The 18138-nt window shown below is 45.3% G+C and overlaps 1 protein-coding gene across 1 annotated transcript in view; it reads right to left on the bottom strand.

The window, feature by feature from the left end:
• PKHD1 (PKHD1 ciliary IPT domain containing fibrocystin/polyductin) overlaps positions 1-18138 on the bottom strand; it is a 1769028-nt gene that overhangs the window by 687935 nt on the left and 1062955 nt on the right. The window contains exons 42-43 of the mRNA XM_078647366.1: positions 14045-14199; positions 10436-10630 (exon numbers count right to left, since the gene is read on the bottom strand). Of these exons, the coding sequence (XP_078503492.1) occupies positions 10436-10630; positions 14045-14199 (350 nt within the window). The remainder of the gene's footprint in view (positions 1-10435; positions 10631-14044; positions 14200-18138) is intronic.

Below are 18138 nucleotides of genomic sequence, written 5' to 3'. Positions count from 1 at the left end.
CTATGAGTGCCTGAGCAACAGTTGTTTTCTGGATGAAAGTGCTTCACTTTCTTTAAACTAGAGAGATCGTACCAGGCAGCTTTTTTGGAATGTGCTAGTTGAGGGTGAGGTTGGTATCTACGACTTCAACGGTTCCTTAGCACTTTCCAAATATGGACAACCTTTATATTTGCGGGATTTTCACTGACAGGCGTCAAAGTGGTCTGTGAACATCCTATCTGTTTGTGTTTAGTGAAGTTGTGGGGTGAATCATATTGAAGAAAGGTAAGGAAGTTTAAAAAACAATAATGTTGATTAGTAATGCATAATGAGGGATAGTGGTTAACGAGGTCATATTATGGACCTGTGTCAAGCCTTATATGTATGTATACGTGTGATGAATGACTAAGTAATTTGATTACTATGAGGTGCACAGTTCTCAGGTGTGGGGACTGCTCAGTTTAGAGGTATATTTGCCACTTAAAAAGCTCTGATGCACTATTCTGTTCTTTCGAACTAGCTTCTCAGTCGCTCTATTTCCCCTGACGTTGCTTAGGGGCATATGTAGGTAATTCACATTTTGCGATTCTCAAATAGCAATTTTAAAGGAATCGCTATTTGAGAATTGCAAAATGGAATGTAGGTAAAAATTCACAATATTTTTGCCAATCTCTAAAATTCCCTAATTGCGATTAGCAAATTGCGAATCTCAATTAAGCAATGAGTGTCCCATTCATTCCTATGGGCCAAGAGGCCCATAGGAATGAATGGGGATACCGTCTCAAATTGCGATTTTCTTTGGGAAAATCGCAATTCCAAGGGTGCCAGGGTGTCCAAAGGACACCTGTTGCACACCTGGAATGTGCCTGTAAGTGCATGTGGCGCACATACATGGCCTAAGGGCATGTCTCTGCGCCACATGACACTTTGAATTTTTTTTTTAAATGCATTTTGACAGGAAATCGCAAAATACCATCTACTTGAAGTAGGTGGTATTTTGCGATTCCTTAAGGCAAAATCGCAATTGTAAAGGCACCCCTACATAGCATTTAAGGAATCGCAAAATTGCGATTCCTTAAATGCTTGAGCAAAATAAGGAATCGTAATTTTTGCGATTCCTTATTTTGCTAAGTGGCACCTACATACCAAAAGGCCATTTGCGATTCGCAAACGCCTACCTACATATGCCCCTTAGTCAGTATCTGATATCTGTACTTTTGATTTGTAAGCAGAGTGAAGTATTCTGCAAAGAACAACTGGTCCTGACTTCTTGGCGGAACAGGAACTTGCAGAGAGATATCAGAAATGTTTTAAACTTCTTAATCTCCTACTGTTGAGATTAAATAGCATTTTAACAATTTTATAGAAGCCCTGAGCAGCTTCTATGGGGTATTTATGAAAAGCATTGCCAGAGCCCGTAATTTTTAACATTCCCTGATGTTTAAGACTTAAAAAATGTACCTTTGCTAACTGGGGCTGGAATATCATGCAATGGAATTCAACTTCTGAGGCATGGATACTCCTCTACCAAAAGTGGAATAATTTACTTGCAGTTCCACTACTGATGCGTGAATACACCCTTTGAAAACTATGGGGCATATTATCAAGGGATTTATCTCCGCTTTTTTGGCTTTAAAAGCCAAGAGAGCGGAGATAAAATGATCTCCCTATCAGCAACAGGGTGCTAACACGCAAATTCGCATGTTAGCAACCTTTTTCTCTACGCTTCCCCTTACATCTCTAATGAGATGCAAAGGGGGCGTTCCAGAGAAAAATAATAGGAGAAATGTTGTTAAGCGACATTTCTCCTATTATCAAGGATTTCGCTAACCCTGTTAGTGATAAATAAAAGCAGCGCTAACCGCGGTTAGCACTGCTTTTTTTACACCTGGTATTTTCCTGACTTTTCCATGATATCCTATGGAATGTGGATATCATGGCTAAGTTTGTGAGTCCCTATAATCAAGCTAACGCCAAACTTCGAGAGACTATCGTTGGTTTTCCAGCGATAATCTCTCCTTTGGCAGTTAGCGCGAGGATTTTTATCACTTCTGAGATAAACCTTGCTAATAGCAAGTTATCTCTGCGATAATTTCTGGAGATGCTTAGCGTTAAAAATGTCATTGCTAAGCATCGTTAGCGATAAATATCGCTAATCGTTGGTAATATGCCCCTATTTTCTTTGTAGATATTCCTGATACTGTCACAGCGGGTAGGTCCTGTTTTTCAGGGAGCATTCAGACAGGCAGAATGAATTTACGAGACTGATGCTACAGCCATGGACGTCATTTGGAGGTAGTCTGGGGTAGACTCTGTGACCTCTAGCTTGCTCCCTTTGCCCCCTCTGAGGTCAGGAGTCTCAAAGTAAGTGCTTTGAGTCTAAGGGTCGCAGCTACACCTGACCACCCCTAAATGACGTTCATGGCTACAGTCCATGATTTTTAAGAAACCAAGCTGTCTTTTCTGAAGTTAAATCTCTTGCAACTGGTACTCTATCTATCGGCCTTGAAAGGATGAATGACTGAAACAACCTTGACAGGATTCAAACCTGCACCGTGGAAATTGGACTCAATTCTCCGTGGCAAATCTCAACTCGCAGAGAAACCTTCCTGGAACTTTGCTACCATGTAAACTAATTAATGCTCTGTTCACAGATTTGCTCTGCTCCTCACAGTGTGCCACTGTGTTGATGCCATATGCCGGTACCACAATATACCACACAAATGTGACACCACCTTATTACCAGTGTACAAACTATTTCTCCGCTGAACTATGCATTGTGTTTTTTTTTGCAAAGTAATGCTTCACATAGCACAATCCGCACAATGCCTTAAAAATGCGGCCAAAAGCCACTTCAGGTGCGCAACGCCCATAGGGCTAAAAGGGCCTTAGCCCCCTCTCATTGTGTGTTTCAGTCCGGGCTGCTGCAGCTTGGTTGGGCAGTGTCCGGTGTCTTATCTCAGTCTCACCTAACTATTGTACAGGTTTTACAATTGACATGCCTTTGTAATCTGGTTAAGGAGGCTTTTGCCTTTTTTTTCACAGGATCCAGTACCCCCTAGGTCTACACTCTGCATATTCCTTGCATTTTATTCTTCTTTTACTGCAACAGTGGGCAAATGCATTTTGTAAAAAGGCATGCCAAGGAAGGGTTGCCAGCTTTTCAAGAGAAAACATCAGACCATTTGTTGTTGTTTAAAGAGTCTGCAAATACCTGGCCATGACACTAAATAGGGCTAGGAACCAACTTGTATGTATTCATTTGTAGCATGCCTTTTCTGTATTTGTTTACTTTCATTATTAGTCATGGATCATTAATGGAGCTCTAGAAGACATTTAGAATTACTTTCTATTTTCAGCTGGCATCCCTAATCATGAAACTGACAGATTATTGCAGGATTAGCAAAATATTTATTTCCTCCACCCTCCATCTCTGATGCCATACTAGCAGTATTTTAACTTATATCTGAAACCCTATTCACCAACTGTCAATAACATGCTGAGTTACTCCAAGTGTCTGGGAATATATCCTTCATTCAGACAACTCACTCCTCATTCTCACCGGTCACCCTTCACTTTCACGCTCACCCTGAACTCACAGCGACCACATTTCACTCAGACTGCTCACCATGAACTCACACTGTTACTCTGCACTCACATGTTTATCCTCATCTTACCCTGTGTTCACACGAGCACACCTTTCACCATGCACTCACAACGGCCACACTTCACTCATGCCACTCGCAATGCGGTCATGCCGTTCACTCTCCACTCACCCTGCAGTCACATGAGCACACTGCTCACTCTGCACTCATGTAACACTTCACTCACCTGGCACTCTCACAGCTCACCCTGCAATCTCACTCAAACAAGCACATCACTCACCATGTATTCATTCCTCCAACTCTGCTCTTTTACCCACACCCAAACTCATATGGTCACATCACTCACCCTGCAGTTGCTCCTCTTACCCTACTCTCACACTGGCGCAGAGCTCACTGTGCACTCATATAGGCACTCCCAGCACTCACACAGCTTAGCCTTCACTCACATGGGCACAATACTCACACCACGCGAACTGCCACATTACTCATCCTGCACTCCCTACTTTCATGCTACACCTCTCAGCCTGCACTCACACAGACACTTTGTTCACCCTGCCTGCACACAGGCACAATAGTCTGCCGGAACTCACAGGCACACACCACTCACCATGCACTAACTCCTCCTAATATTCACTCACCAGTCACTCTCACAGCTCACCTTCATTCTCGCCACTCACCTGGCACTCATAGACAGGCACACCACTCACCCTGCCTTTACACTGCTCATACCACCCTGCCTTCACTCCTCTCACCCTGCACGCACTCCTCCCACCCGGCACTCACATGGGTCCTCTTCTCACATTGCACTCATGCAGCTCACCATACACTCACATCAGCACATTTTCACCCTACACTTGCACCACTCATGCTGCACTCACTCATATTATTCACTATCACCCAGCACTTACATGAACACACCTCTTACACTGCACATATAACAATTATATAACTCTCATGAATACACACATATTTCTATAAAGGCATGCATAGAATACCTGCTCTTTCTGTAGTACTAAATGCCTACTTAATTCCATCTGCAAAACAGAGCTGGTGCAAGAGGGGTGAGTTGGCTGACAATGTGTGATGGAGTGTGTAGGGAGTCTAGGGCTGAGGCTTTGGGGTATGGTGCTGGAATGAGGATCGTGTGACACCTTCAGCCAGTCTTGGCTTTCCATTCACCAAAATGCTTAACTCCGGGACATGTCGTTTTTTATTTACATTGTAAGTTCGGTTTGAAAATTCCAAAATGCAAAGTGTTACTGGAGAAAATACATGGGTGCCGAAGAAGGCAAGCATTTTATAATTGGCATTTTAGAAAATGTGACCCCTCAAATTCTAAAAAAGTCTCAGGAGAGAAGCTCACTCTTCCTGAAACCACCTACAATAAGTCGGTTTACTTGTATGGCTAGCTGGATTTGGGGGGATTCATCACACCCCTCCACTCACATAGATCTGTAGCCTGCACTAGTGAGCAGAAGTTGCATGGTGTTGAGAATGACAGTTTAAAAGTTGAATGTGCATTGTCTCTGCAGAAAGGACAGGAGCAGAGATTTCCCAATGGAATACCAGCATTGCAGGAGCGGCCCGTACAGGTAAGAGCGCTGGAGGCAGTGGGGCTGGGTGGGAGGGGGATTTTGACAGATGATGAGGGAAAATTGCATATTTATTTAATTTTCCCTCGTGGTCATCTGTCGAATCCCCCCCACAACCTGGCCCCACCGCTCTTACCTGCACGGGCCACTTCTGCAGCATTGACTAATCGTAAATTAAATAGAATTGTTTATATTCAAAAATTGACTAAGTCTGTGGCTCTCTTAACCTACCTGTAATTGTTTGCAGGTTATAGTCAAAAGTGAGTCATGTGGTCCAAGGTATCCCAATAACTGCGAATCTGGCTCCCATGGCTTCGGGGAGCTGCACATGTGTGGGTGGCTGCACTTGGGGAGAGCAAACTGAGACAATGCATTGATGGGGCAGGAAGTATGAGGCATTGGAGTACTGGGATGGAAGTGCAGAACAAATTGCTTATTCTTCACAGCACAAACGTACATGGGGAAGAAAAAAACTGCACAGATGGTTTTGCAGCATTAATGTGCATGTCATGATTATTTTGAATGAGGGAGTATCCTTATTGACAACCTCTAGTCGCCTATATGATTAGCCAATCAATAAAAACGCAGTGTAGTTAATGCAGTTAATGCATACAGTGAGTATGTCATGATGATGCTTTAGGACTATTTTTAGCCAATAGCATTACCACATGGCAAATCAGTCTTCCCATTGGCTACTGCCACATCATTGCATTTTTTTTAGGAGACTGGACTCCCCTCAGGAGCCAACAGGAGTACAGCGAACACTGTTTATCAATGGTAGCAGAAGCCTTCTGCCCAATCAAATATTGTACTCAAGGTAACCAACTTGTGGGTGGAGACAAAGCCCCTCTCTCTTCTTAAACTTCTTTTAGTCTTGATCACATCTGGTCAGGTGACTGCTGCAATGTGCAGCAAAACATAAAAAATAAAACTCTGAATCTCAGAAGGTCTGAAACACATCCGTTAACTCTGGGTAACAGTGGTGCTTTGAAAAAAGTGCATCACAACCCTTTACAAGTATCTTTTCCAAACTGATGCATGGACTTACATCAATGGTTGTAGAGTATTAGTCGTTAGTCAGAACCAGGGCAGTGGTTGTATGACGCTCTTCTTTATTCAAAATCACATTATTTTCATTTATTGCCAATAATCTTGCACTGTTCCTATCTGCACCCATAGTTCCTTTGACTCATTGAAATATTTGTAAGTGGATGAGAGTGACTACAAGGAGCTAGGTAGTGAAGAGTTGTACTGTCGAAATATGTATCCATTCTAGTAGGAAAATTCATGCAACACTAAATGTTTCCTAAATTAATATGGGCTCTCTTATGGTTTGTTCACTCCGTACATGGTTAGTGCACTCAGTTAAATGTGTTATTCCATAGATAGCAAACTGATGCATATTTGTATCTCAATGTGTACTCATTGAACTAAATATATATTATTTTCAATATTTGCTCATGTCTGTACAGCACACACCTACAGGAATAGCCACTCCTCAGCCTTTGCATAGTGAGCAGCAGGTATGTTTGATTTTCTTTTCTTCTGAAGAACAACCTGGGGGTAGGTGGCAGGAAAACCTGACTGGAGCTATGAAAGCCATGAGACCTGATGCCTGCCTTCCTTCAGAGTAATGTGTCCTATGTCCTGGAAAGCTGATCTGCGGCCTGAAGAGTTGACAGTGGTCAAGAGACCTTATCGTAAGACAGGAGATCTGAACAGGGAGAGCTGCTGATGGGTCGCAAGGTCACAAAAACAGACCAGCTAGAAGAATTCACAGGAAAAGGGTCCTATACCCACCATGCCTAAAGTGGCAGTACCTTGGGGCATCCTCATGCCTTGACAGTACAGTCAAAGACCTCACCACTAGCCCTTGCTGTGTGCCTGGCACACCTGTATTCTTTCCAACCCTCCAAATAATTTTAGACCCCTCTCAATTGCTTAATCATAGCTCAATCACAATTCCAGCAGTGCTGTGCAGTTTACTAGAAAACAAATAATGAAAAGAACCACAGTTAATTAACTTTAACCTCATGATTACACAGGACTTCATCAAGGCTGCAAAACCTTGTAGGCCAGCACGAACACCGACAGGCCCATATCCTGCTCATATATGTAAGAAAATCCTCATTAATAGCTACTTGGCTAAAGGTATATTCCTAAAAGACTAGTTTGCCTGCACTGGTGCCAGCTGTCGTGACAGCGTTCGAAAGCAGTTGAGAAGCGGTGAAAACAATAAACAGGAAAGGCAGCCAGTTGTGCGTCAGCACAGCAGATAGCACAGGGATGCATCAAATTGCTGTAAACACGAGCATGCCTGAACCTTCCTAATGACGAAGCTCAGTCCTCCCAAGATGGCTTGCAGCGCCACTCTGCGCCATTTTCTAGTAAATATGCTCCTTTGACTTTATGAAGGATATATGGGTATTTCTTGGGAACTCCCACTGCAACACCCATGGAACGCCACTTTCGCACAGAGCAATGCATAAAAGGGGCCTTATTTACAAGGCCATGAGAAGCCATGCAGGGTAGCCTTGTAAATATGGCACAGCAATGTGCGCCACTGGAACTTTAAAAAAAAGTGCCGCTCAAGTGGCGGAGGGGCCTTGCAAATATGCCCCAAAGTTTCTCCATGCATGACTGCTTGGGAGTAGTAAAAATCCCTGGAGTGCCTTATGATTAGCTGCTCCAGAATAAGTGAGCAGCAAGTATATTGTTGGAGACAGTTACAGCCTGGAGCCTTCCTGTGGATACGGGTGTATGTCATTACAACGCGGTCTTTACACCGCGATAGCTTTACGAAGCGGTCATCACAACGCATGTCGTTACAACGACTTGTGCTAGAGGCGCTGGACTTAGGAATAGTATAATTTACTGTTCCAACTCCAGCCTACCTAACAGTAGGGAAGGTGTTGGAATAGTAAATCATATTATTCCTTAGTATATAGCGCCATTCAGCGCAAGTTGTTGTAACGAATTGCGTTGTGATGACCTCGTCGTAAAGGTATCGCGTTGTTAATTCCGCGTTGTAATGGTTGTCTCCCGTGGATACGAGGTAAGAGATGCTACGGAGGGCTATAGAGAACACCATAGATAATAAATATGTCGGGTGAAGCTTGGAGGCCACATTCTTGCCTCAGGTCCAAGCAGGTGGGATAACATTCCTGGACTGGCCCAGTTGGCTGCACGCACAGCTCGGAGACAGGCCCGCTAACCCTTTGTTCTGTGTCTTGGAAATAAAGTTTTAGTGGGTGTCTTGCAAGTTCAGGCTGCATGTTTAGGGGATGCCATATGTAATTTAGTCAGCCCACATGCCTTTGTTGCATTTGTTGTCATTGAATGGGGATGAAAGTTCCACACTATGTACTGTTCACCGGTTTGAGAACTTACACAGTATTGGAGACTGTACTACACATATGTTTCTCAGTTATATTTCTGAACAAAGTGGAGAGAAATGGTTCAGTTAATGTGTATATCATTGCTAATAGAGAAGATGGTCACTCAGGCTTGCTTAGGGCAGAGAGAAAATAGAAAACCCTGCTGATCAAGGGAAGTATGTTTATTCTGATGTAGTCAATAAACAGTTTACAAGGTGTTAGGATGAGTTGGTGATTGGAGAAGGGAAACGTTTTAGAGGGGATTGATTGGTTGAGACAGTGATAGGTTTGGTCCATGAAGGACACCCTGAGACAAGTCTTCCTATAAGTGTAAGATTGGATGTTGTGACGCGTGTATGGCCATGTTTGGAGAATGAAATGGAGGGTGTGGTAAGGGGTTGTGCTGCTTTTGCTAATGGCTACTTCTCTATTTGTCTGTTGCCTCAGCGCCGAGATGCCCCTGCGGGTGTGAGTTGTTTTCGCTATGCCAAGAATCAATTTAAAAAATGCCTGAAAGCCATGGTACCATAACTGTATCTTATGGAGGTCCAAAGTAATGACTGGCCATGAAGGGTCATTCAAAGTTCTGGGAGGAAACTCGAAATAAGCTGTTGTTCTGATCAATGAGATATTGAGGTGGTGTGTGTAGGGTCCAGACGTGTACTAATAGACAAATAGGGCAGATATCAATTGGTGGAGGTTCATGGTGGCCTAAATGGAATCATGGGAACTGATGATGTTATAGAAAAGAGGCCCCTAAAATGGCAAGAATCAAATAAGAGAGGCAGGTCAGTGGTTGCTGGTGATAAGACAGCTTCAAATCTAAGCATGCTAAATGAATTTTGTTGCGTGAGCTGCATCACCAAATGTGATGCAGTGAGCACAACGCAATTTGTTTTATTTATTTATATGTTTACTTACCTGTTAAGGTCCGTAATCTATGCATTACTACCCCCACTCTGCCCCTCCCCCTCCCCACGTCAATGCCCGGCAGGTACTCCCACTACCGGCCGCCGCTGCATGCATACACTCCATTGGCATAGGCATTGCATTTTCCTGAATTAAATGTATTTCATCTTAACAAAACATATTTATTGAGTTTTGTAACAAATAAGTAAACATCAAAGTAGTGTTATGGATAATGGAAGACAATCACTGGTTGTCCCACAACAAAACTTACACCTTAAACATGTTGTATAGTGGCAAATATAACTGAGCAGAGTCCGCTTCATGAACTACGTTGTTGGGCAGGAAGAGATTTATTTTGTTTTAAAGATACTGACCTAAATACTAGGGCTGCAACATGAAAAAATCAGATCCCATAATCCCACTGGAGCTGAACAACAGCTCTAGACATAACCAACAGTGACACCGCCCTGCTAAGAGGCATGGGATGCTCACATGCCTTATTGTAGCAGTGCAAGGTCGCGGCAGAGGTCAGGCCAGCACAATGGAGCTAGTCTACTCCACACTAGCAAGCGGCTCTGTCATCAAGTCACACACATGAAAGGCAAACAGTGATGTCACATGTGCTACGCTTGGCACGTGGCGGATCCCACACACATAACGGACTACTTATTCCCCGAAGTTATTTTCTGGCACATTTGATTAAGGCAGTTCATTGTAACAAATACACCATTGTATGGAAAATGCTGCATTTTCTATCCCCTCCAGCTCCTATTAGTATTGATGAGATTTCAGTGTATGTTGGCAGAGTGGCAGGGTGGGTGGAAGGCTGGCGACGAGCCCGCCAGGTACTGCGTTGCCCGATGCCAGGCTATACCAGAGAATGTTACACTCTATAGAAACATATTAACAAAATATCAGAAAGAATCATGTTTTTGTTGTGATTTAAGAAAGTCAGAATTCCATTGGACCTCACCAGTCATGTGACCATTGCCAGCGATTGTTAGAGCGGCCGGGGGCGGTCTGAAGGCTTGTCCGACATCTTGCAGCTGTAGTCCCTCCAACCTGACAACACTAGCTTCATCCTGGAAGGTCTGCACAATGACAACTGCCCCCAGGTCTCGGCTCCCCAGTCTCCTTTCACTCTTTCCATAAATGCATTTTGAAACATCTACAGATTAAAAAAGCCAAATAATCTCAGCTAAGAATGCTCATTTCATAACAGAAGAATTGTATTTATTTTTGGTTTAAATATTTCCCAGAGCCTTTACATCTTGATACAACTGAGTGGTCATTCACTTTAAGACATCCAATATATTTTGCCGTGCCAGTGAAAATAAACGAGACCAATTAACACACTATGAGGAACTCGTGTATTAAAAATTCATTTTCAGTCAATTACTACAACAGTACAATGCAGAAGTAAAATTCCACTTTAGCGCAACAGTTCAGCTTAGCTGGCTTGAGAATGAGAAAATAGTTCCTATTTGTCTCACTGATTGCATTCTAGAAACTATATACAGAAGAAAACAACAGGGTCCCTACTCACAACTTTGGTTCTGTGATTTGACTTCTTAAGCCTGTGTGCTCTGGATACGATTAGATACATTTATTCATAGCTAACGAAGAAAATTGGACCAAATGCTCTTCACTACAGGAAGCAGTCAAGGGGGTTCAAGGAAATTAACAGATGGGTAGAGGATAAAAGTGTGTGCAGGGTGAAAGCAGACCCAAATAATAGGGGCAGTTTAAGAAAAGTTCAGCGAAGTCCAACAGTAATGCTCTCCATGGGAATGATATTTGCCAGAGGCAGTGGTGCTGGAACAATTTTCAGAGTGTGGGTGCTGCCCTCAATGTTAATTCACCCAAAGCATGGAGTTTGTGAAAAATACAAGCGCCACACGAAGAACAAGTACAGCAAAGAAGCCGCGCCCATTCAGCAGGAGAGTGGTAGGGGAGCTGGTGTGCATTTAGGAGCCGCTATTGGATATTTATTACTAAAGCATGGTGTAGTAGCTCACCGTCAGACACAGACACCACATTTTTTATTGAGATGGGCACTAAATGTGCTGAGACATACAGTCAGTTCTACTGATAAAACTATATTGCGCACAAACCACAATGCGTGAAGTCAGGTTTCAGGGAATAATTATCATTTGCATATCACTAAGGGTCTTGATTTGTTTTGATCCTTTTAAACATATTTATTTTGTGGCTACAATCACACTACGGAATTACATAAAAAACTTGCTTCATTTGTGCTTTCCGAGCTGCTATGTTTTGAAATATTTATACAGTCCATTTACACAATGGTGTGGTGTTTTATAACGAAATTGACATCCTGCAGCATCTCCTTTCATGCTCCCTGTACTCCAGCAAGACCCTCACATAGTTCACTTTACAAACTCCTTTCACTTTGTAGTCAGAGAATGAACAACCAGCTATTTGTCAGAAAACAGCCTGATATTTGACCTTTGTCTTTGAACTCACAGCAAATGTGACAAGATAAAGACAATATTAGAGGCATCTTTATTGCTCATTCACTTTCTGAACTTCAGCATGGTTGTTCTGCAACACCCCTCTCACCACCCACACCCCTACATCCAGAGCCCAGGGCAGGAGCTACAGGTGTGGATCTCCAAGATGATAAGCCAACTCCAAGTTGTGTCAAGGTACTAAAAGATATAGGAGCCTATTCACAAAGGTAAATTTAAACTAAGTAAATGTAAATGTGTGAATTTAGAGTTATACTTTGTATCAAAGTAGTTTTGACTACTCACCATTTCCGAGTGTAAATTTACACAAACTGTAAACTTACATGTCTCCCTCCCTGGAACGGGGTGGAGCCAAATTTATGTGTGTAAAGTGATTGCAGTTAAAAAGGACCCAAAACAATAGTAGTCAGACCTGGAGTAAGCCCAGCGCCATACTTGGACAACCACTTGTTGTGAAAAAGTCTTCCATATAAAATAATGAAGTCAAGGACTTAAAATAAAAAATATTTACCCGGTACACAACCACCACTAAGACATCCACTGGAATGAGTCCTAAAATAAGCAATTTAAGCACTAGGAAGAAAACACATTTTGGGGCCTGATTCACAAACTGCATTTAGTAGTATGTAAAATAGTAATACAATAGTACTACATACTACAAAATGCAATTCACAAACTTGCAAGTGTAAACCTACACCTCACCTCCATCTGTCTTAACTTTCCTTTGGGGAGATTCTCAAACATGTATTTTTACTTCTTAGCAGTAAATGTGGAAGGGGCCAGAAGGAGTGGTTAGAAAGGATGAATGGAGGGGATTAGGAGGAGTAAGGAGGGCTGTAGGGAGGGTTAAGAAGGGGTGAAGGGAGTGACTGGCACACACCCACAACAGAGTAAGCCCGTTGCGATTCACAAATTGCACTTCTAAAGTTACTGCAGACAAAAAAGATGCAATGCTGTAGTATATGTACTCCAGCTGAGACCTGGGGTATGTCAAGCACCACACATGGCCAATCCCTGGCAGTGAAACACCCACCCACAGAACATAATGGAGCCAGTGACTGGCATAGTTTTGTTGCTGACTCCTATTTTTGGATGCTGGCTTTCAAGACTTTTAGCAAACTCGGCATAAGCAACACAAGCTAAATAGGCCTATTTCCTTTCATCCACAACGCCAGGGACAAACGTCAACTGTCAGGATCCGGGGCTGTTCAAAGCGTAAACTTGGTGACAGTGAGGATACATGCTTTTCTGCGCTTCAAAACAAATAATTTTAATCAAGCGATAAAAATAGCAGTTGCATCGCACCATTAATTTGTAATGGAGTGCGAGCAGATGTTAGAGAGTCCATAATCGTACAAATGTCCCCTTGTCTCTAAATGTGAAATAAATGACAATTCGCTAAATAAAGTGCTGCCACGTGATCAATATTTCATTTCAAGAAGAAAAGGGATGTGTATTTTTATCATTTGCCGTAGATGGTTTGGAAGGATAACAAATGTGATTTTATTTAAGTTTCATATCACAAAGAAGCACCTGTTGTGGCCAGAGGCGGACAGTTTGGGTAAGAGCAGTGGGGTGACTCAGCAATGCGGCGAGCGCAAGGTGAGTGGTTTTATTTATTTATTTGTTTTATTTTAGCTATTCTGTCATCTCTTGACTCACCCCTCGCCTCGCACCACCGCTCTTACCTGAACCTACCGCGCCTGGTTGTGGAGCATGTGAAGTTAGCTAACTTCTGAGACTGGCCTTGCAGAACAATTAGAAGAAGTACACATGTTAACCCTATTTCCTAATCATGGCAGGGTCTCTCATGTCTGCCAGGTCCTTGCTCGGGCTGCTCCTCTCCTCCAGGGTTAACCGCTGCATTCTATGACATATGGGATAAACAGAAATACAAGTCTCTGAATAAAAAGAACAACCAAGACTTGTGAATGTCAGCTTCCAGTATTGCTTGGTAAATTGTAACACAAGAAAACTTGACATTCAATTGAAAGAAAGGTCCATCTTTTAAGGATCATGGCACTTATATGGGTTTAAACCTGATTTTTTTCCAATCAGTAGACCCACTTCCTGAGTGTTAAGTGTCTTACCTGTGATTCCCACTGCTGCACACTGCTGAACATAGGATATCCGCTCGCTAGTTAGGTTTCCCCGCAACACAATGTCTCTGGTGAGCACAGCCACAAGAGGCTTGAGGACAATGTGCTGCCCACTCACCATCTGCTCTACAAAGCCATGCTGGTACCTGGAAAGAACATCAGGGGGAGAGAAAAAGATGGCGCAATATGAAACATTACTGGATTGGAAATTGATCAGACAAAAAACAGAATTACTGTGAAAGTCTGCCCACCAACAAAATCCCATGAAGAGCGTGAAAAGTATGAAAATTGCAGCTTATCAATAAAATTCACAGCAGTAGGTGGGGAGACTGGTTGATATGGCAGTTAGCATTATATTTTTCTCATGAATTCCCGAGAATGAAAAGGGGGGCTCTTGGCCCCCCCCGCCCGCATGGCGGCGCGGCGACCGCCCCCCTCTCCAGGCCTCTCGGTGGTGAGGGCGGGCCCTTCTGGGCGCGCCTCATCACCGATTGGGTGGTGCCCTCCCTGACCCGGATGTCATCATAGGACTTCCGGGTCGGGGGGGCGGGCCGCAGGAGGGGCCGGGTGGGGGGCATAGCCGCCCCCCCACCGTGCCCCTTAGGAATATAGAGGCAGGGAGCGCCCAGGAGACCCTCTTGTTCCTGGACGCTCCCACGCAACCGGTCGTGCCCCGCGCTCGGGGGCCTCTTGTTTTTGTAATTTTGTCTTTTGTTTTGCAGGTTTTGGAAACGGTTCGCGGGTGCCGACGGATTGGAGCATCCTGGTCACGTCGCAAGAGGAGACCAGCTCGGGAACTCACGGCGCCGGTGTGCGGAGCGGCGGCAGGGTAGCGTGGCACAGGTCGCTCGATGCAGTCAGATTGAATAAGCTGATTACTGAGGTATTTTGCGAGGGCCCGGGCATTGAGGGCGCATTTGAGCCGTAGGCATCAGCCGGTCGGTTTATGTAGAGGGAGCCGGGTGAAAGGAAAGGCAGACCCGAGACCGGCGGTGCAATCGTCTTCTGAACTGGGCGCAAAGGAATATTTCCCGCCATATTAGAGCGGAGCGGGAAGGTTTGTGGATCGGTGTATGAAAAGGGGTTTGTTTTGCTCAAATTAAGCCACAACCTCACGGAACCAATCAGGGTGATTAAAGTGCAGTTTTACCCAGTAAAGCGAAGCAGGGTCGACCGGGGCAAGACCTGGAGGGGAGACCCTGGTGCAGTTGTGCAAGTTTTGTGTGCATGTTTGATAACAAAAGGATTCCATTGAATCAAAGCTGCAATTACCCTATGTGTAAGTGAGGAATATTGTACATTTTGGTAAATACAACTGTTTAGGGTGGTAAGTTGCAAAAAGGGGTTGTTTAGTTAAAAGCTGCACCTGTACTGTGTGTAAAGAAGGGTACCAGCTGAAGTGGTGAATGGCCGCGTACTCCCAGGTATTAATACAATTTTCTATTTCAGAACTTAACGTGAATTTTCTGCAATCTTACTGGTCAGCGCGAAGGCGTGGACGTGGGCAGTGGTCGCAGATCGAGATCGGCGACAAGTACGCAAGATTGGTCGGTAAGAGGGAAACGGGGGCTAGCATTCATCGCTCCTGGTGGCCGCCGGGTGGGTCTACATTAGGTTTACTCACCTCTTACATAGCCGGATAAGCCGGTGGTGTTGCGGTTGCCGTTGCATGGTGCTGAAAGCCCCCTGGAGATCCTCCATCTGGTGAAGGTACAGAACACAAGTACGCTTGATTGTGACATTAGGAGTGTAGCAGTAGTTAACATGCCGGGAGCAAGGGGTGGTAAAGGAGGGTCTAAGATGGAGGTGATGATGCGAGCCATGATGCGGGAAATGGGCGAAATGAACAAACGGTTGGGGAAGATTGATGAATTAGAGGCACGGATTAATGAGAGGTTTGATGATTCCCCTGGCCCATCGGGTAGGCCTGTTCGTCAGAAGGCACCCCCCTTGCCAAGGGGGGATTTTGTCACCTCACCAAAGAGGTCTAAGGCCAAGAAACCTAGGTACGCTGCTCCTACCCCTGAGCCGGTAGTCCCGGTGCCTATTGCACCTACGCCTGTGATCCCAGCGCCCGTGGCACCGGCTCCTGCCATCCCGCCGGCGCTCCCGCCTGTGGGGCCTGCCCCTCTGCCCGTGGCTCCAATCCCAGTTACGCCCGCGGCACCAATCCCAGTTACGCCCGCACCCTTGCCCATTGCTCCTGTGCCCCCGACCGTGCCCCCAGTGATGCCGGCGGGCCCAGCAGGTACTGACGCACTTCCTTCTGAATTGGTATCTCGGATAGCAGATTTGCTGCCGTGGTTGCAAAAGGGGGGTGTGTCCTTTGATTCATCTGATCATGTAGCCAAAGCAAAAAAGTTGGTAGAAAAGATTAAGGCTGCAACGGTGGTTGCCACCAGTGCGGGACCAGCATCTTCTTCCCTTACAGGTTCGGGTCCTGCCCAGGCGAACGGGGAGAGTGCCTTACCGGCCCAAGTGCCTGTGAATGGTTTTCAGGGAACATCTTCCTGCAGCAGACCCCTCGCCAGCACAATTCCCGACAGTACTCTGGCAGATTGGTGCCCCAGATTACAGGACCTCGTGGTTGCTAGCCTAGCCCCCAGGACCAAGACATCTTATGAAGGGGCGTTTTTGTCTTACCGCTCGTTTTTAGGGCAGGAGTGGGAGGTCAGGTGGGCGCAGGAGGACAGTTTTGCGGAATATTTGGAATGGATGCACAGGGAAGGGAGATCAGTGTCAGCCGCAGGCAGACATAGGGCGTCTGTTTCCTTCTTTGCGCAGGCTAAGGGCATGCGAGATCCCACCAATAATTTTATGGTGCGCAAGGCTATGAGGGGATGGCGCCGGTTGCAGGGCCATGCTGCAGATACAAGGAAACCCATAGGCTTGGCGCGGCTGACAGCCTTATTAGTGGCATTGCACGAGGTGTGTAGTTCAGAATGGGAGATACATCTGTTCAAAGCTGCTTTTGCCTTGGCATTTTATGGGGCTCTAAGAATTGGCGAACTGGTGGCAGGGTCAAAAGGAGATAAGTTGGGCGGGCTACAGCTAAATAGGGTTAGGATCAGGGAAGACACCATGTGGGTGACAATTCAGAGGTCAAAAACTGATCAGGAGTCTAGGGGTCACACCATAGTGCTCCACCGGGCCGAGACCAACCCCTGTTGCCCGGTTTCGCATGTGGAGGTGTTCCACAAGCAACGGGAGGGCACGGCGGGTGGGGCACTATTGTGTCATGCCAATGGGACACCATTGACTAGATACCAGTTTAGGCGGGTCCTCGAACTGACTGTTAGACAGGCAGGGTTGGATCCTAAGGAATTTGGCACGCACTCCTTCAGGATAGGGGCGGCAACTGAGGCTGCCCTAGGGGGTCTCTCGGCAGAGAGTGTGAAGAAAATTGGGAGATGGTCATCTGACTGTTATAAACGATATGTGCGGATTGACATGTTATGACAGGATGATTCTCATGCTGGTTATGTTTTCTGGTTCTTGCAGTTTCTCAAACCTGTGACGCAGGGGAGGAACTCGCTGGCGGGAACAAGGGAGCTACACCATCACAGCACAAGCAGCAAGCTGGACGCAGAAAACTGAAGATCTGGATTGTAGGTCACTCCTATGTAAGGCGGGTGCAAAATGTTTTTCTTTCAACAGACCGTAAGAGAAAGGCGGCATTGAAGGGGTTGGACATCTCATTCTTTGGGAGAGGGGGTTTGTGCCTCGGACAGTTCAGGAACTTCTTTCAGGGACTCCTAGCTCAGCAGCCCGACCCCCCGTCAGTGGTGATACTTCACCTAGGGGAGAATGACTTGGCCAAACTGGGGAGGCGAATACTCATTGACGAGATCATTTCCACTGCGGGGTGGGTGTCTAGGACTTGCCCGGGTTGCACAGTAGTATGGTCGCAACTTATCCCTCGGTGGCAGTGGCGAGGGGGGACTCAGTCAGGGCGTTGAATCACTCGGTAAAGAGGATCAACACACAGTTGGACAAATTATTCCGAGCCCCCCTGTTGCAGACGATCCCACATGGGTGTATCTGGGGTGAACGATACTACTTGGGTGATGGGGTTCACTTGACTG

Source organism: Lissotriton helveticus, chromosome 6 (genome assembly GCF_964261635.1).
Source record: "Lissotriton helveticus chromosome 6, aLisHel1.1, whole genome shotgun sequence".
NCBI lineage: Eukaryota > Metazoa > Chordata > Amphibia > Caudata > Salamandridae > Lissotriton > Lissotriton helveticus.
This window is presented reverse-complemented; position numbering and strand designations above follow the sequence as displayed.